The sequence below is a fragment of the Astatotilapia calliptera genome, chromosome 12 (assembly GCF_900246225.1).
Source record: "Astatotilapia calliptera chromosome 12, fAstCal1.2, whole genome shotgun sequence".
NCBI classification, from domain to species: Eukaryota; Metazoa; Chordata; class Actinopteri; order Cichliformes; family Cichlidae; genus Astatotilapia; species Astatotilapia calliptera.
The window spans coordinates 5,293,231-5,313,633 of record NC_039313.1 but is presented as its reverse complement, the minus strand read 5'-3'; the positions used below and the strand labels follow the sequence as shown (position 1 = coordinate 5,313,633).

The following is a 20,403-nucleotide window of genomic DNA, read 5'->3' as shown; positions in this document are numbered from 1 at the left end:
GCATGTGAAGATTAGGCTGAAAGCAGGTGCAGGCGGGATTCCTACAGTCTTTGTTCAGTACCGTGTTGGCGAAAGGAAATGCCTATCCACCCACCACCATGCACCTGTGGTGCCCTCCAATAATTGCTAAAACATACAAACTTATGTATTACACTAATACAGTATTTGCTTAGTGTCCGTGGTGCAGCAGGACTCAGTTTCATAGCAGGGACATGGATACTCATTCTGTGTCTGCCTGTAATCAAATTCTAGAAAAACAGCTTCAGCGTCAGCTCCAATATCGCAATAAACCTCCGTCAGTCCAGTGAGATTTATGTATGTATTTATGTATTTTTATAACTCTTTCTTTCTGTTAGATTTCACTGGCTTTGTTTCTCAGTTGCATGATGCGTTGCTTTTTAAGATCTTTTGGCATTCTCTTTGTCAGACAGGTTCTATTTCGGATAGGATTTATTGTCTCAACTTGTCTAGAAATAATCGGGCCTGAGTGTGGTTAGTGAAACTGATCTCAGCTTTCCGAAAAATACGGTTAAAGCTTCATAATTTAACATATAGGTATGACAACTATGCAAAAAATGTAGAAAGAAAGAAAGAAAGAAAGAAAGAAAGAAAGAAAGAAAGAAAGAAAGAAAGAAAGAAAGAAAGAAAGAAAGGAAAAGAAAACCAGGAAGGAGGGAAATACGTTTTCACAGCACTGTATGCTATTGTATATACCACCTGCATGCAATAATCCTGTAAGAATGAGTTGTTGTTTTTTTTCAAAGGGCAGACAAAGACACTAAAGGGTGATGAAAGGAAGGGTGGATACATGTAATATTTTGGAATCATTCATTACTTTGGCTTTTATCTTTACAGTCAACAAGCAGCAGCCTGGGTAGCAACCAACAAAAATGATTGTATCACAAGGTTAGAGCTCTTTGTCAGACATTACTTACACTCTGCACAATTTTTAACAGTATATACTGCTGTGGTGAGTTTATACTTGACTTGTTTTCTGCTTGGCTGTCACCTAAGGATTTACATCCCTAATAAGCAGAAGGAGTCTCAGTGTCTGTTTAACTTCTCCCATTACAATGGCCTGTGTGTGTGGAGTATAAGGCCCATCTGTAGTGCAGATGCATACAAGTGAGAAAGTGACACTACTCTTACTAATGTGATATGATTGAAATATGTGATTAATACATGAGAAAAGAAATCTGCCACCACAGAGTGTACCTTAGGTAAATAACTGTCAGGGTTTCTGGGTCGTTGACCCAGTATTTTCAGTTCATGTTCACTGTTTATCTTCTGCCTGTTCCTCTTCCTGTTTTATTGTGTTAGCTTGGGTCTGTGTGCATTATGTTCAGTCCTCTTCCCATTTATCATTAGTTCATTATGTTCAGCTGTTCACTCACCTGTCTCCGATTGTTGTCATTGTTAGTCATGTATTTAAGCCCTCTGTTCCCTTCAGCCCTTGTCGTGTCATTGATGTACATGTGATGGTATGATGTTGTTCCTGTCGCGTGTTCAGTTCAGTCAGCCAGTTAGTCTACCAGTCCATTAAGTTCAGCCAGCCATCCTGTCATCTTTTGTCTCCGTTTCCAATAAACCTCATTCTGCACCAAGAGTCCTGCTTGTGGGTCATCTCTTCCTCACCTCTGCACACGACCCCTGACAATAACTTTCACAACCTGAAAATTAAAACTCTTTAAGAGGTGTAATCTAATCTCCTTTGTTTCGCTTGAATATTTTCTAAATTTAAAGATATTAGAGATACAAAACTTAACTTAAAGACATAAATGAAGGCCTCAAAAGAAAAATTTTATATTTTTAAACATGCACCTTATTTTGCCATCTTACTGGGCTTAAAAAATGCTTTAAATCAGCACAATGGTTATGACGAGTAAGAGTAACCCGCATGGAAATTGCCCTCGTCAAGGTAAAATTCTTTGTTTTTGGCAGAGACATTCGCAGATTATATTCTACAGAAGTCTGGGACTACATTTAATGGTGCCTGTCATGCTACTGTGTATACTGGAGCACTTTTCATCAGGAAAATGTGCTTTTCATGTAGGATCTAGCCCCCTAGTTAATTGGCAGCAGACACTACTTACTGCAAACAACAACGTTTCCAGGTTCAGCACTAGCCTGTCTCTGAAAGCTTTAAGAAGGGTAGTCATTGTGTTGCCACAGTGTGAAGATAAATCACATCACACATCCAAAACAAAGAAACACATAAGTGTGTGATTATTAAAATAAATGTCACAATGTGACAGCCATGCTCATGACTTACTGTGCTCCTAGAACTGTTTATGCAAAAACAGACCACCTCCTTAGGATGCCAGAATATTTTACACTTCATTTTTCTTTATGTTGGTTATTGATGAGGTATGGTGGGACTTTATGCAAATAATTTATCAGCATGCTCAACAACACAGTAAGACAAAGTATTGCACAAGATTGTACAGCTGCTTGGTGTCAATTATGTTGTTCATTCTACAAAATGCATTCAGAGGGAACAGGGTGTATCTAAGGTCTCAATCAACACTTTTGTAGCAACAGAAAGCCTGAGGTTTCAAGGTCTTTTGGAAAGGAAGTATAAATCCTTTTTTAGTTTATGGCTTAGGAAAAGGAGAGGCTAGTTCATTACCATGATGATAGGAAAAGCTCTGTGAAACGCATCTGACAAAGCAACTAGATTTAGCTATTCTTGGCCAGCCTTGAGGAAATGATGCTCCAAGCGTTGTGTATTTGAATTTCCAGTGTTTGTGCATCTGTACACTCCATTTGCTAACACATGGGTCTGGGTACTGCTGGCAGGTTTTTGGTCTCTGCAGAGATTGGTACTTTTTGACATTTTGTAAATATACAAAATTGGTGTTGTCAGCCAAGTTTGACATCCTCCCCCATTAAATGCATTCATTCAACACTCTGCTCTCATCTACCAAAAGGCTTGTCACTGAAGTCCCTGTCAACAAAAACCATCACAGCGGCAGCTTGTGTAAATTATTACAACGTGGCAGAATGTTGGAGGCATAACTCATAATTAACTTTTGCTGAAGAACCACAGCCTTAGCATTCTGTTTGAGGACGTCGTCTAATCCCACACCCCGTCTTCCACTTTTTTTTGTTCGTCTTCCCATACTGGTGTACTTCATCTATTAATGAGCTGTTTATTTACTGCCATTGAGATTGACATTCAGTAACTTGCCTAAGGACATAATGAACTGGTGCATACTTGTTTGAAAGACTAAAGCCATCCAAATCTCTTGTTTTATAAAATCTTGTAATTTACAGTCACGTCCAATAAATTTCACACCAGCGTTTGCTGACAGATTTTTGACTCTGACTCTGTTTTAGACAAGTTTATGTTCACTGATATTTTACCTAAAAAAAAGCGGCTGCGAGGAAGGTGGCGGCGGCCACTGAGCAGGTCTGGTCACAGACATATCACCACATGCCCTATTTGGGTTATTTGCGTGCTCCTTTAATTAACGTGATAATGTCTGCTGCAATCAAAACCCGGTAACGTGCCAGCAAAGCAGCTGCTGCCTAAGCTGATTTGTCTTTCTTGCCAACTTACTTTACATGTATTTAACAGTTAATGATCGACAAAATCTGGAAACCTTGTGGGATTTGAAATGTGCCCTAATCCTCAGTTAGCCTGTTTCATCTGTTCCATCTGCCTGATTATGTTTTGCAATCACAAACCTCTAGATTTTGCTTCTTTGGCAACTTTCAAAATAAATGTCTACTCGGATGTCCAGCAGCACAAATGGACATTTGTTTACATTACAGGTTTTCTTTCAATTGTTTACCTTTTTTCTCCAAATTGGTCTATTTTCACTGAAATACACTTCCTGTAGCTGCAAGGATTTTTGGACAGTGGCACTTCTTGTATTTTTGCTTCTATACATTTACCACAATGGCTTTTAAATCAAATACTCAAGATGACACTGAAGTGCAGACATTCAACTTTACTTCAAAGAGCTTTACAAAAGTATCACACTCAGTGCTTTTGAATTGAATTAATTGAAATTTTTATACACTGTTGACAGGGGATTTCTAAAAACCACCCTGTAATTCTTCAGCTAAGACACCTGAGTTAGAAAACACAAAGACTGCAGTCGTTTTTTACACGCGTGGGAAGCAACGAATGCACCTTGCGAACTGCGAACTTTTATTTTATACATGTGCGTGTGTGTGTGTGTGTGTGTGTGTGTGTGTGTGTGTGTGTGTGTGATATATGCAACACTTTAAATTAACCGGTTTTAGTGATGCTTGCATCATTGGAGAAGATGAACCCCTGCCAATGTACTGTTGCAGCTGGTAATGAAGAGTTGTCATATGTCTGAACAAAGCCTGCAACACCTCTTCTTCTCTTTGTTCTAACTTAAAATTTTCTCTGCTTATTGCCATTTTATTTCCTCTGCAGTGTTGACTGATATCAAGGATGGATATTCTGGACGTTGTGGACGAAGACGAGATGGCACTTGAGGGATCAAACATTACATCCATCGTTTTAAACACCAGCCTAGATGGTGTATCCAATGTCACCAACATTACCTTTTTCCCTTACTATCAGCACTCTCTGTATGTGGCTGCCATCTACACCCTGGCTTACTCCTTCATCTTTCTGCTGTGTATGGTGGGTAACATCCTGGTGTGTCTCATCGTACTGGAAAACCGTCGTATGCGCACGGTCACCAACCTCTTCATCCTCAACCTGGCTATCAGTGACCTGCTGGTGGGGATCTTCTGCATCCCTACAACACTGGTGGACAACCTCATCACAGGTAATACTGAGCTTGTGACTAATGTACATGCAGTCGTATCATTGTTAATTTGGACCTGAGTGCAGATGTGCATTTCAATTCAGTGCAATGTACCATTTGGATGCATAGCATAATCTCAGAGTATTCCAATAAGCAAATGGGTCATTCCATTTTAAATCACAGGCCTTATTCTCGATCTTCTCTGATTTGCAAAAGAGTTTGAACATATAGCTAATACATATGAAGCTAAAATTTTAGCTTTATATGTTTACTTGATTTGAAAAATACTCAGCTGACCAACATTTCAGGCCTTTTTTTCCACACAACAATGTCTGAGGCAATGTTTGAAAGTAATTTTCATTGGTCTTTCTTACAATCAAAATTCTATGATTTAGAGCAGATTAATTTTAAAAAAACATCTCGATGTTACTAGTGAAAATTTCTGAAAAGTACAGTTATACAGTGGTCCCTCGTTTATCGCGGGAGTTACGTTCTAAAAATAACCCGTAAGTGCCTTTGATGGTGCAAAATGTTTCATTGACATTGTTGGGTTTGTTGGGAAGAAAACTTACAAACATACAGTACAGCACTTCAGAGTCGCACTGCTAGCGATCAAAGATTTATGTAAATTTGAGAAGCTGAATGCATTCTGTACTGTACTGTACAGGAGAGACGGCATGAGATTGACTGACAATGGTCTACGGCCAAAAGGACGCAGAACACAATGTGCTGTAAAAACAAAACAAAAAAACAAAAAACATGCAAAATTGCACAAAAAAAAAAAAGAGTGAAACAGCGAGGCCGTTATAGCGGTCCCTTGTTATAGCGAGGGACCGCTGTATTTGCAATTTTGTGAAATAATACTATACATCATTCAGAAATTGTCTTTAGTTGTCATCACACACGAAAAAATGAGTACATGCATCAAAACGTTTACCCATCTGGAACAACCCTGACATCTTACAACACAATAATATGACAAACGTCGCAGATTAGGGTTGTTAAGGAATTAAATACTTGGAACGTATATTCAAAGTAATAGACTTTTATCCATTTGGCAGAAGAATATTAGAATATGAGATTAACCAGAATAGATTTTTATACTATCAATAGTTTAATAAAAGAGTTTAAAAAAAGGCATTTAAGCAAAATCAAGTCAAACTACAAACAGGTGTGGTGCAATTCCTTAATTTCAAAACCCCCACATTACTGTCTAAAAGATACAGAACACTCAAAAATAGATGAATCAATATCCCTTCTATTGTGAAATCTATCAGTCAACTTCTGGCCTCAGGTCATTTTAAAGGTTTTTAAGCATTTCTATCTACAATTAATTCAATACAGAATCCTGCATAGAGTCAGGTCAGTGGTTGTCCAGGATTGGTTTTGTGTCATCTAACACCTGCTCACATGGTCAAAGCAATTTGCCTACAATTACATCCACCCTCTGTCTCTGGTGGAGGCGACAAATAAAGTTTACTCCTGTTTGAGTAACATTTGCAGTCCCTAACTGTTTCAGAAAATCACGGAGTTTTCATGTCTTCCACTTTCACCCAGTAGGAAGGGGACTGTGTGCCACAGGAAGTCTCGGTCTAAATGGTAGATTCTGAAATAGAGAAGGCTTTCAGTAGCTGCCGTGCACGGCCCACTTTATAACAACTCTATATGAGAGCAATGGTCTGGAGATACAGGTGTCAGTGGCGAAAAGCTTAAACAGCTGTGCTGCTGTGATAACAGGATGCAGCAGTCAGAGAAGTCGCATCAAATCTGTCGTGCACTCTCTGGAAAAAGTGATGTTGTCCTTGAAAACCAGAATCCTGTAAACAATACTGTCATCTTTTTAGTTCACTGAAGCAAAAACTTTACATGAAAATACCGTCACACTTTCTAATCCTTAATATCTCTTTTTTATTACCAAGAAATGTGGTGACATTTTACCTGATTTAAAAAAAAAAAAAAGGGAAAAAAGAACAAACTGTGAAAACATGATTTTCCTTACTCTGCTTACTTTAGAAAATATTCACAGAGGACACATAACAAGTAAGATTGAATAATTCATACAAGTGATAACAATATATGACCTCCAATCACATTCCCTGGATGCCATGCTCACTTTTCTTAGTCCTCACACAAACAGACAGGACGTTCAAGTGTCAGCAATAATGATTTCACAGCATTACTGCAGGTGCTGGCATTCATCGACTTTAATTAAGTTATGTTATCTTTATAAAAAGAAAGAGAGCCAAAGGAATGTCAGGCGTTGTGTGGAGGCGAGGAAGAAGGAACCCAAACGCAGGACTCGCAGGTAGGTGAAGACTGGTGAAGGTTTATTATAAGGAGTGGATGAACAGAGGGTAAATGGACACTGACTGGCTGGATCACTGAATGGCTGACTGAACTGAGAGAACACACGAGAAGGACAACATCACACGAACATCAATGACACGACAAAGAACTGGTGAAACCGAGGAACTTAAATACACAGGTTGAATGATGGCAATGATTGGAAACAGGTGAGTACAGGGCTGAACATAATCTGACTAATGACACAAGAGACAAGCTGACACGGGGAAAACAAAACAGGAAGTGAGAACATTGATGTGGCAACATAACCTAAATGTGACAAAACTGAAAACACTGGGTCACCGACCCAGGGACCCTGACAGTACCCCCCCCCTTCAAAGGCCGGCACCCGACGGCCAAAAGAGAAAAAGACCAGAACAGGGCGAGCGGAGGGGGCCCTGGACGGAGGGACGGAGTCCACATAGAGACAGTTCAGGTGGGCGGCCGCGAGGAAGGCGGCGGCGGCCACTGAGCGGTTCCGGGGGACCAGGCGAAGCCGAAGCTGGACCAGGCGAAGCAGAAGCTTAAGCTGAGGCTGGACCAGGCGAAGCAGAAGCTTAAGCTGAGGCTGGACCAGGCGACGGCATGGGAGCCGGGGGTGACGGAGCAACAGCTGTAGAGACAGCGGGTGCGGAAACCTCTGACTGGAGACAGGCAGGGCCAGCGGGCCGGGCCAGCGGGCGCGGAAACCCCTGGCTGAGGAGCGGGAGAGCTCGCAGCTGGCTCTGGATGCTGTGGCTGCAGGTCAGGGAACTGAACAGGATGGTGAATGAGTAACTGGACTACAGAAGACTGGACTACAGACGGCGGGAGAATGGGCGAATGAGCTACAGGCGGCCGGACGGGAGGCGACTGGACTGACTGGACGGGAGGCGACTGGACTGACTGGACGGGAGACTGAACTGGAGGGGACTGGAGGACAGGAGACTGAACTAGAGTAGACTGGAGGACAGGAGGAGACTGAACTAGAGTAGACTGGAGGACAGGAGGAGACTGACCTACAGGGGACTGGAGGGCAGGAGGAGACTGGACTACAGGGGACTGGAGGGCAGGAGACTGGACTACAGGGGACTGGAGTGAAGGCTGAACAGCAGGGGAGTGAACTGACTGGACTGAGGAGACTAATGGATAAACAGAGGTCGGTGAGGATATGGCTGAGCTGAGGTTGGTACGGCTAATGGCTGAGCTAAAGACTGAGCTAGTGAGGGGGATAAAGCTGCAGCTTGGGCTAGTAAGGCTGGTGCCTGAGCAGGGGACAGGTCAGCTAGCCTAACTAGAGATAGTGCTAGGGCATGGAAAGCTGAGTGAGGAGATGGATGGGCTGGCGAATTAGCAGGTGGACAGGTTAGCTCTTCCGTGCCTCCGGAGCGTGAGGGCGCTGGCTGGAGAGCCTCAGCCGAGCCTCTAGGGGGGTCAGGTCAGATCCTGGCCGCCCTCAGCCTGGGCGCTGGGACAGGTGCGGGAGGTGGCTGGACACCAGTCACCCCCACCCGAGAAACAGGAACGGGTGTGGAGGTAGACTGGGTCGCAGCTGCCCTCCTCCTGGGAGCTGGCACTGGTGTGGGTATAGGCTGACTGACGGGAGTGGAGATAATGACTGGGTGAGTGATACTGACAGGTTTGGGTGCATGAGTATTTTCAACAGTGGCCGGAACTGATGAAACCGGAACAGGCTGACAGGTGGACGAAGGAGCAGACTCGGATAAAACGGTCCTAGAGTAAGCAGGCCTAGGGTTTGCATACACACGGACTGTAACAGATTTATCGGAGATTGCTCTGGCCTTTCTGCCATCACCATTTACAGTCTTTAGTTGAATAGTCTCCGGAGGTGTTGAAGTGCGGGGATTGTCCTTAATGAATCCCAGCTCAGAGGGAGCAGAGCAGAAAAAGTCTTCCCAGTCCAGTCCACTCCCCATGAATCAGAAGTGAGTGTACTGTGCGTTTTAAGGGAGTAATCAGATGAAGGGTGTTGCTGAAAATGGTCCACATTATGGCGGCGTGTGCGCCGCTTTCTCCGGGAAGAGGAAGCGGCCGGGGTAAACAGCTGAGACTCTGGCGCGGTAGCCTCCGTTGAGCCAAGGTGGGAGGCGTAGCCGCTGTGCCGTGGCAAAGGTGGAGGTCCGGCGAATGAGGCGGCGGGTGTGTGAGCGAGGAGCGGAGCGGCGAGAGAGGGAGCGGCCGAAGCGTGAAACGTCCACTCTCCGCGGCAAATGCTCCGGTGCAGGTGAGGCAGCAGGTGGGGGAACGCGGCATCTCCGAGGCCCGCCCAGAGCCAGGCGAGTCCCCTCGAAGACGTGCTCTCTCTCCGTGAAGAGCCGCTGTTTTCCCCTGAGCTCCTCTGCCCAACGGGAAAGTGCTGCCTCCTGCCGCTCGTAGAGGTCCGAGTCCGCTGGGTTCCAATCGTGTCTTCGTGGCACAGGTCGTGTCATTCTGTCGTTGTGTGGAGGCGAGGAAGAAATGGTAAATGGCCTGCATTTGTATAGCGCTTTTCTAGTCCATAGGACCCCAAAGCGCTTTACACTACATTCAGTCATTCACCCATCCACACACACATTCACACACTGGCGATGGCAAGCTACATTGTAGCCACAGCTGCCCTGGGGCGCACTGACAGAGGCGAGGCTGCCGGACACAGGCGCCACCGGGCCCTCTGACCACCACCAGTAGGCAAACATGGGGTTAGTATCTTGCCCAAGGATATTTGGCATGCAGCCAGGAGGCAGCCTGGGATCGAACCACCGACCTTCTGATTAGTGGCTGACCTGCTCTGCCACCTGAGCTACAGCCACCCCATGAAGGAACCCAAACGCAGGACTCACAGGTAGGTGAAGACTGGTGAAGGTTTATTATAAGGGGTGGATGAACAGAGGGTGAACGAACACTGACTGGCTGGATCACTGAATGGCTGACTGAACTGAGAGAACACACGGGAAGGACAACATCACACGAACATCAATGACACGACAAAGAACTGGTGAAACCGAGGAACTTAAATACACAGGTTGAATGATGGCAATGATTGGAAACAGGTGAGTACAGGGCTGAACATAATCTGACTAATGAGAGACAAGAGACAAGCTGACACGGGGAAAAAAACAGGAAGTGAGAACATTGATGTGGCAACATAACCTAAATGTGACAAAACTGAAAACACTGGGTCACCGACCCAGGGACCCTGACAAGGAAGCTGCATGAAGCCCATAATTATCCTCTTAATTCAGATAATTGCAACAAAAGATGCAAACTGCAGAATGTCATTGATAGGTTTGTAGCATAAATCTATTTGCTGGAACGTTAAGGACAATTTAATTACACAGCAAAGCAAGACACGAGTAGGCAAATTTCTTTATGTTTCTCGTGCACGGGAGAGAACTGGACAAATGCCGTCCCTTCGCTTGACCCCGTAACACTACTCTTTTATTGAGGTTACATGAATATACATAGGTTCATTAACATATGACGTTTACATACAAACAAAGAGTACTTTGCCTGTGCGTTGTGTAAGTATGTGTGTGCGTGTGCGTGTGTGGGGTCAAGATGTGACCCTGTGAAGACTCCCCAAAGCTGGTGCCAGGAGTCTAGCCGTCCATCTAAACAAAAGGCTCTTAGCCTAAAACTGACATAGCTACGTTTATCCTACCATAAAACAATAAGACAAGGTACGACATCTCCCATGCTCCCAGGATGTAGGTGTGAATGCCAGAACACTCTGGAATGCACACAAAGCCTTTGCAGACTATTAAGGATCACACATCCTATCACTACACAATCGATTATACACCTCTAAGCATATATGGTTAAATATTTCTAAGCATAAATGACAATAAACAATACAAATCTAACAGTCATCAGTCGTCATTACAGTGCCTAACAAAGCCTGTAACTGTGAGAGCTGACTGAGACGTATTTCATGCTTTGCACATTTACTGTATTAGCCAAAATCTAATTTTTTAGTCATCTGATATTATATTGCTTCTTAGTGCTAATACAAATCCACACACTGCATCTTCAGTATGATCAGGAAAGAACTGAACAGAGGGAGCATGTTTTGTGTGTTTGATAAATCACAAAAACATCAAAGTTCTGTTCCTGATTTCAGAATACATAAGCCAAAAACAACATTCCCAAAATCCTATTAGTCATCTTTGTTGACTGACAGACACAAAGACATAAACCAATATAATAAATCAATGACTGCTGCACTCAAAGGCTGTTTCAAGGCAAAACAACAACACCCAGTTTCACAGCAAACAGTTTCCATCATATCTTCAGTCAGCTGCAGCAGACATTCCCAGTCACCAACTCATCAGCACATCAGCCTGTTGCACAAAATTTCTATCCTCAAACTTTCACCACTGATATTTACAGGATGTCTTTGATCGATATGTGAAACAGGCAGGGTATATTGCTTGCACAACATCAACAAATGCCTAGTAAAGACCTAAAGAGAATTCCTAGAATAACACCACACAAGTTCAAATGGAAAAACTCATGCTGGATATCTATACTGATATGGGCTGGGTAATGTCTTAGGGATGAAGGGATGTCACACTGTTTGATGGAAATTAAAATTATCAACCTACAGAGGGCTGAATTCAGAGAAAGACAGAAATTCAGAGTGAAAAAATGAAACATTGGGCTTGTTCATGCTACTGAAATTTTACTCAGTAGTTTGTATGTGTGCTTGTATACATGCCTGAAAACGTTGGAGCATTATCATAATGAGATGACAGATGGTGTCAAAGAGGATCTGCTTGCATATTTGAACCAGGGCATCACTGAGCTACTTGACGGTGCCAGATAGAGCGAAACTAAATGTCCAAGAGGTGCTCTGTTGGATTTATGTCAGGCAACATTCCAGTCCTGCCGATGTGTTAAGGACCTTCTAAAGCCTTGTCCAGGTGTCCAGGTCTCCAGGAGTAGCTGGCTGTCTCCTAGAATCTCCTCCAAGCACTTAAGATGGTGCTGAGAGATACAGCAAACCTACTGATAATGTATTTGCTGGAATTTTGTATTGTGTCACATGTTAATGTACCATCCCAGGAGTTGGGCTACCTGCACATCCTCTACTTAACTCACCAGATCAATATCCCAGAAGTTTAACAGACCTGTTGCTATGCTCTGATTTAAAAAGTGTTTCTTTCACACTGAGAACACTTCCAGCTGTGTTGCTTCCTGAATAGAAGTACCCCTTAATGTTGAGACAGAACAAATTTGAGATGTGAATGTGATGCAAATCGCAGTTACATGAGTACTTCTTGAAGATTAATTTTACGAATAGCTTCAGTGGTTTGGATTTGCTTGTACTCATCTGACAGATAAATTGTGTTAACATGTTTCTTATGTTGGAATGAGGCAAAGTTAGATTATTCAGTTTGTCAATAATTCACAGTACATTTAAAAATCACTACATACTGTAGCAGCCAATCGGAAAGCATGAAGACAAGGTATCACCACATTATGGCTCTAATATGAAAAGGTAAATTGTTCCAGTTTAGTGGAGCTTTAGTGCAATTTATTGTTTTAATTCATCCAGCCACACATACACGCAAAAAACAAGAGCTAATCCAAGTTCCTAACTTGATAATTTGTGAAAAAAGGTTCAAGGACACTATTGAAAAACGGAAACAAGGGCAACTGAAAGTTGAATACATCAGGTATCTTTTTACATTTAGAAATTTAAATTGAAACTATTTTTCTGTCATTGGACTCATTTGTCATTTGCACCATACTGCATGACTCTACGAATGACTGATGTCTAGCTAAATGAAACCAACGATTAAAAAGAAAAATCTCTTTCAGTTCACTTTCAATGCTCTTTTTCTTTCATGAAACCGACCGTGAACTACTACTGGTAAAGTTTTTCAGCCGGTTGACAGTTTTTGCTTGACTAAAGAAATATGTGTTTAATTTGATTTCCTCATTTTTAATAGAATCTGTGGGTAACAATTCATTTTTTTAGGAAATTCAAAATTATCTTAAGATAGGCTTATGTTCTTAAATTGTTCATTCAGAAAAAATACCTTAATATATAATTAAATAACTAAAAAACAAGCCTATTGGTTTTTAGTGCTCTTTCTGATACAAGTCTCTTCTGTTCTGTCAGTGAAGGCTCTGTGGGATCCAATTGGAAACAAACAGGAGGCAGTAATTGTTAAAGTTGTGTGTACACATGCATGCGCAGTGTTGGGAAGGTTACTTTTAAAATGTATTCCATTACAGATTACAGAATACATGCCCCAAAATGTATTCTGTAACGTATTCCGTTACATTACTCAATGACAGTAACGTATTCTGAATACTTTGGATTACTTAATATATTATCATGCTTTTTACAACTACGTGAATGTACTATTGCTGTGTGATTTACCATTACTGAAGGTCCGCGGCTCCGAACCTTAGTAAAGGGACCTCTGACTAATACGGCCGAAAAATAGCTTTACTTTGTTGTGTGGGTCAACTTTTCTTGGGAGAGACAGAGAGAGGCGTTGAAAGGCTGCTCCAACGGAACTTATTGTTTTCGGAGGAAAACACGAACACATTGTACAGTCGAGTCTTAATAGCTTACTTACAACTGGGCTCCTCAGGCACTCTTCTTGGCTGCAGTGGTTATTATTATATTTACATGCTTCCAGCTCCCGTTTTTTCTCGATGACTGCTCGTACCTTTCCATTATCCTTTTTTCTCCCACCTCTTGCTCACAGACACATAACGGGTATGGCAGTCCATTCTCCCTGCAACACGGACTACACTGCCCATAAGGCTACATTCTTTAGAGCTATGCTTGTAGCATTCTGCCTGTTAGCTTAGCACAACAACAACAACAAAAAGGTGCTCTCTCACCCAGGAAACACAGTAGCGAGAGAGAGAGAGAGGGCGTCGCCCTGTAACCATGGCAACCGTAACGCTGCCGCCTGGAACAACAGAACGTAGCTGTCAAACAAAACCCAAACAGTCCTGACCCGCCACAATATGAAACAGGAAAGTACCGCAGTGTAATCCATTTATTTCAACAAAGTAACTGTATTCTGAATACCACCCTTTTAAACGGTAACTGTAACGGAATACAGTTACTCATATTTTGTATTCTAAATACGTAACAGCGGTACATGTATTCCGTTACTCCCCAACACTGTGCGTGCGTGATGAACCATGGAGCAAAAGTAATATTAATTCAAGAATACATTGAGAGTAAATCTTGATTGTATTTTCAGTGCAATGTGCACAAAATAAAAACAAAAAGAACCCAGCTGTATTTTGATGGAGCACTCTTTGATGGCATTTCTCAATTTTCATTTTCAGAAAATATTTACTTTTATTTTGCTTTAACCAGAACTTCAGCCTGTGCCCGCCGGGCTTTCTCACACTCTCTTTTTTATGCACATTTGCGCCTATCTTAAACTGTTTATTTCTAACCATATAGTCTACATAAACATAAAATTGTAGCAGGTGAAATATCACATCATCACTTATATCTGCCTTAGAGCACTGTGCTCTATGCAGTCTCTGTAGATTCTGTTCCTATATCATGTAAAAAGGACTAATTAATTACATTGCATCATTTCCTTCAATGAAATATGTCTTCATTACTTCATAACTCACTGTTAACACAGTATTTCTATATTAAAGTAGTATTAAAGTGATCATAGCAAGTCTTACAGGGTTTATGTTACACCTTCAAATGTATTGTTGCTTCTTTTATGAGTACTGAATGTTGTTCTTTTATTCTGGAAATTTGTATAACAGCTGCTTTTAATTACAAAAGAGTATAAAGCGTTAGATATCCTCCTTCATCTGTTGATTACTTGGTGAAAAGATTGTTTCACCTCTGTTATGGTATTCACACATCTCAAGAGATGCTGTCTGGCTTAGCATCAGAAATTCACAAATCTGTGATGCCTGTGGCATAAACATACATTCTGATGCACTCATTTCTATTCTTGTCCATTCTGATCACTTCCAATGAAAACTTCGACATCACTAACTCTGCCACCTCAAGCTCGGCCTCCTCTCTTTTTGTCAGTGCCACTGTCTGCAAACCATACATCATTGCTCTTAGCCTAAACTGGAAATAAAATTGGGAGAATGAAATTTGTGATCAAAATTGGTCTATTCCTGACACATATCCAAAAGGATGTTTCACTAGTGATGAAATAAATGTTCTTGTTGTTTTTTCAGAGCCCATTTAGATGGCCGTGTAAGGACAGGAAGAGGTCTGTGTTAATATTCAGTTTGTCCCTTTTATTGTTCAAGTTTGTTATGGTCTATATTAGGTCTTTATTGTGGCCTTCAGTTTTACTTCAGGGTGTCCTGTAGCTTCTTGCTTCCATATCTGTCCTCTAAAGAAATAACAAGTGACAGAGCTAATTAATGAAGGACATATTTCACATGTTTTTCAGACACATTATTTTCTGAGACTGGGGTGAAAATTAAGCCACCCCCACCAAAGAATCCATGGTTGCACAGACTTCCACAGATTCTCAAGGTTGTTATCATGATCATCTTCCACTGAGTCATTATATCTGAGTTGCTATAGCAACACTGTAACAATACAGATTATCCTTCACACCACAGTCCTCACACAGAAATAGTACACTGTAAAAATTGATATAAAAACCATGTAAAATCCCTACATAAATGTATAGTAAACCCCAAAACACAATTTTTCTGTTTCAATCACAGTGAACTTTTGTAAACTATTAAACAGAATGTTTTTGTTATATTTACAACATCAATGTGTGATTATAATCAAATTTATTTGTTAAAACTACAAATATTGGGAACAAAAACAGTGAAATACTTTAATACTCATAACAAAACAATTATGTTAATTTGACATGCAAATATTGTAAAAACTATAGTTTTAGTCAGTTGTTTTTAAAAATACACGAATTATATGTAAGTCACTTAACAAGTTTATACTGTAGGCCTGCAACGGACCTACTTTTAACATTATTCATGAAATTATGCAAATTCAGGTATATATGTCATTGTGAACTTGAGAGGTTACTTCTCTATTTATAGGTGTAACACCCGTCCCACGTTCTATTGAGAGGGGCCCTGGGTTCCTGTTGTTACTTTCCTATTGATACTCCCTTTTTAATGCTTATGGTATTAAATATGCAATAAAACTACACTATATCGAAATAAATTACACACAAGCAGGTTAATTATAAAGTTAACTCCACTTTAGTGAATGCTTAATTAACAACACAAAAGAAAATAAGTAAAATCAATAAAGTTTGTTAAACAATGGTAAGGTATCTACCTCAACAGAAACAAAATAATCAAATAATATTGTGGGCCCACACGCACTCACACCAAACACACACACACACCTCAAGTGCTACAGTCTTTCTGCTAGCAAACCCCTCGTTGCAGGCCTGAGTCGTGGCTCGGGTGCGTTGGGACCTAAAACAATATGGTCGCTTCACTTGTTGCCAAGCAGTAAAAATAAAAGCACGTGCAAACAACAGTACTCACACCTCCAGGCAGTTCAAGGGGATAGCGGGGAAACTGGGTCACGGCTACCAGCAGGCCGCGGCAGCAGCACTCACAGTCGTCCTTTCCACGTGCTCCCACATGAACACATAACTTCAGCACACCAGCAGAAGGGACCTCTCTGACACGCCAGCAAGACGTCCGTCTCCTCCTCTCACAGTAGGGTACAACAGTTCTCAACTCCAGTTAACTATCCGTCAACCGGAAAATACGTCGGTCGCCCTTCTATGAACTCTGCGTTCACTCGACACTGTTCAGCTCTCGTCTCTCTCGCTTCCTGCAGAGTGCACACGGCTCCCCACTTACTCCCACCCCTCTATCTGAGACTACTTCAGGGTTCACTGGAGCTGTAGTACATATCAATACCATATCAAAAATAATGACATAAACCTCAAAATACAAATAAGAAGGTTGTGCATTTAACTGACACACATCACATACTTTGCAGGCATTTGTATACATTCTTGAACACATTAAACATTTGCAATTAACTATCAATATTAATGAACAAATTGAAATAATGAGCTACTTATATAGCCAGGGCTACATAGGCTATATAAAGATATACAATTATAATGACATTGTCGGTTTTCTAATCATTCAGGCTATTTGCAGTCTATTGTAGAGTAACCTATAAGAAATTATTATCGATAGCCTAAGTAACACTTCTGCTCAGTCATAATCCTTGTATTCTTTATGTTTCTTTTAATTGTAATTTGATACTTAGACTAGACTACTGTTTTTGGGTTAGTTTAGCAATGTATCATATCACAGGCTAAACAACCTAACAGTGCCTCCCATAGGATGTGTCATGGCTACTGGACAGACTCACGCACAGACAGCTCTTTCTTTGAGAACAAAAGGAGATTATTTATTTACAACAGGGATCACCTCAGTGCTATATATATGTACAGTGAGTTGGGATGGGGGGGTCCAGGGAGAGAAGGGGGGGGGGGGGGGGGGGAATCCAGACACGCTTCCTCTTCCCCACAGTCACCTCCACAGCTCCTCTGCACACACGCACTCCTCTTCAGCCGCACTTGCTCCAAAACTCCACACACGCTGCCACACCCGGGCAGGTCCCGTGATTTGGTCCAGGAGAGGGATATCTACACACAGAATTTCAACGTTAGTTCCACAGCAAAATACACACAGGGGATTCTTTTGATAATGCCGAGAGCACGAACTCAGGAGGCTCAACGTTCCAGTGGTGAGTTGCTCTGTGCCACTGCCTTAAATAGCAGCTGGGGAAATCAGCCAGATCAGCAGCAGGTGGAGACAATCACACAGGTGCCTGGGCCAAGAGCGAGAGCCCGTAACGAGCTCCACCCAGGCAGAGAGGAGGAGAGACAAAGAAAACAAAAACAAAAAAGAACAACAACAACAAAACCTGTAGCCAGCGTGAGCCAGCCAGAGAGACATGGGGACCGTGACAGGATGTCTATGGTGCCTTCTCTCCACAGAGCTGTAGGCTACTGTAGGCTACTAGTAATGTGTGGATCGATACTAAAATATCGATTCCTCCGATACCAGTCATTTATGTTCTAGAATCAATTCTTACATTAAAATATCGATATTTTAGTAATTTAGGGTAAATTTGTAGTTTATAATTAACAGGAACATAGTGGAAGGAAACTATAACATTGTCTGCATTCGAAGGAACTACTTCCTCTTCCGCCTTTCATAGTCATGTGCGAAATACGGCTGTATAAATGTGTCGCAGCCCCTTGGTGTGCGCACTCACAACAATGGCTGAGCGTAAATGGAGTCATGTGCGGAGGTATTTTACATCCACAAACAGCCGAGACGTGGTTTGCGATACATGTGGCAAAAAAGCGAGGGGTTGTGGCAACACCACTAACCTTGCCAAACACCTCAGAGTAAATCATATCACAGAATATGATGAGCTTATGCTGAGGCGAACTGAAAAGGAGGAGTGGACAGGTGCTGCTAGGGCGAGAAAGACGTCTCTCACGGAGTCCTTGCATGGCCTGGAAAACAAAATCTGGAAATGAAATCAAACTTCACACTTGTAAACAATTGTATCATAAAAGTAATAAGCATTCAACATCAGCAAGACAAGTGTCATGTGCAGGTTTTCTCAAATCAGTAAACTACAATTATTACCATAATTTGCCTCAGACATGGATCATCCCATGTACTCAGTCAACATTAATGTAATCGGTGACTTCCCTTAAGCAAAGTCACTCCACTCATATATTACTATGGGCTCAAAAGTGGCCAGCTAATGAGCCCATATTCAACTATTCCATAAACACTGCATCTCGTATTTGTTTTTCTCATGTCACTTGTCCACTTCTGCTGAATCCTCTACATGCATTCTTAGAAAAACAAACATTAGCAATACACATTGACTGTGGTCAGACGGTGGTCAGACACAGGTCAGACGCAGGTCGACAGGTTCCAGAGGTGCCATAAAAAGACCATAAAGTTAGCCATCCATAGCTGTGGAAAGAAGGTTATTCACATCATCAAAGTAACCTTCACATTTTCCCAAAAACACAGTGTAACAGCATCACCACTCATAACCTGTAAACACAGTTTTCTTCACACATAAACCCAGAAATCCTGTAGTAGGAAAAAACATCAACCAGTTGTCCTGGTATAAATCGCATCATCAATTCACATGAAGAACTGTAATGCTGTAGAAAAGAAATGCAAATGTTTGTGCTGCGCAGGTGTGTACACACTTTCTCACAGTGATCTCTATGAGCAACACAAGGTAGTGAATAACACCCCTGGTAGATGCACAGACACAGAAAGTGGCATTTAAAAGGTTAAATCATCACGCAACCTCGAATATGGCTGTCATCTTTCTGCTCCTGTAAAAGGAAACACACATAAATTCATCTGCACCTTTGTTGAGCTCTATAATATCCTATACCGAACTGGAGATTGTTATTCATGCTTTTATCTCATCACGACTGGACTATTGCAATTCCCTGTTTATTTGTTTAAACAAAGGTTCTTTGGAGCGTCTGCAGATCGTTCAGAATGCTGCAGCAAGACTTTTGACGAAAGCTTCTAAATATTCACATATAACACCGTTGCTCATGCAGTTACATTGGCTTCCTGTCGAATTTAGAGTCCATTTTAAGATTTTGGTTTTAACTTTTAAGGCTCTTCAACAACAAGCACCACCATATATTATTGAACTTTTAAAGCCCTATGCCCCTAGTAGGTCTCTGAGGTCGAGTAGTCAGGGCCTACTTGTCATTCAGTATACGAGACTGAAAACTAGGGGTGATAGAGCTTTTGCTACTGTGGCCGCCAGACTGTGGAATTCCCTTCCTCAGGACTTACGATCCGCTGATTCATTGATTACTTTTAAAAAACAGCTAAAAACACATCTTTTTAAAATTGCTTTTTGCTAACTTTGTTTGTATCTTGTTTGTTTTTTTAATTTTTTATAATCTGTTATATATAGCATGGTTTATCATACCATCATACTAATTGGCAGGCTCAACTTCACAACAAAAGAAAAATCATCAGCTAGATTCACTCCAAACCAACCACCAGCTGCACAACACACAACATAACCCTAATATGTCTTATTAGCTATGAGTTTAATGCCCAGGTCTGTGCTCTTCACTCATTTAGGCCACACACCCATTTTATTCAGTTTTCCTTTTTCCCTTCATCATAAAACATGTGACATGCTGTCATGCACTTCACAAAAGAAGTTTGTTCTGACGTATTCAGAGTTATGTATCTAGGTACAGGATTCACTCGCACATCAAAACAGGAAACTCAGTGTTTTAGAGTCTCCACTCAACACACAACA

The 20,403-nt window shown here is 41.7% G+C and overlaps 1 protein-coding gene across 1 annotated transcript in view; it reads left to right on the top strand.

Annotated features, from left to right (window-relative positions):
• The window catches only part of npffr1l2 (neuropeptide FF receptor 1 like 2), a 77,092-nt gene that overhangs the window by 20,509 nt on the left and 36,180 nt on the right, over positions 1-20,403 (top strand). The window contains exon 4 of the mRNA XM_026188196.1: positions 4,415-4,775. Within this exon, the coding sequence (XP_026043981.1) occupies positions 4,433-4,775 (343 nt within the window). The 5' untranslated portion in view covers positions 4,415-4,432. The remainder of the gene's footprint in view (positions 1-4,414; positions 4,776-20,403) is intronic.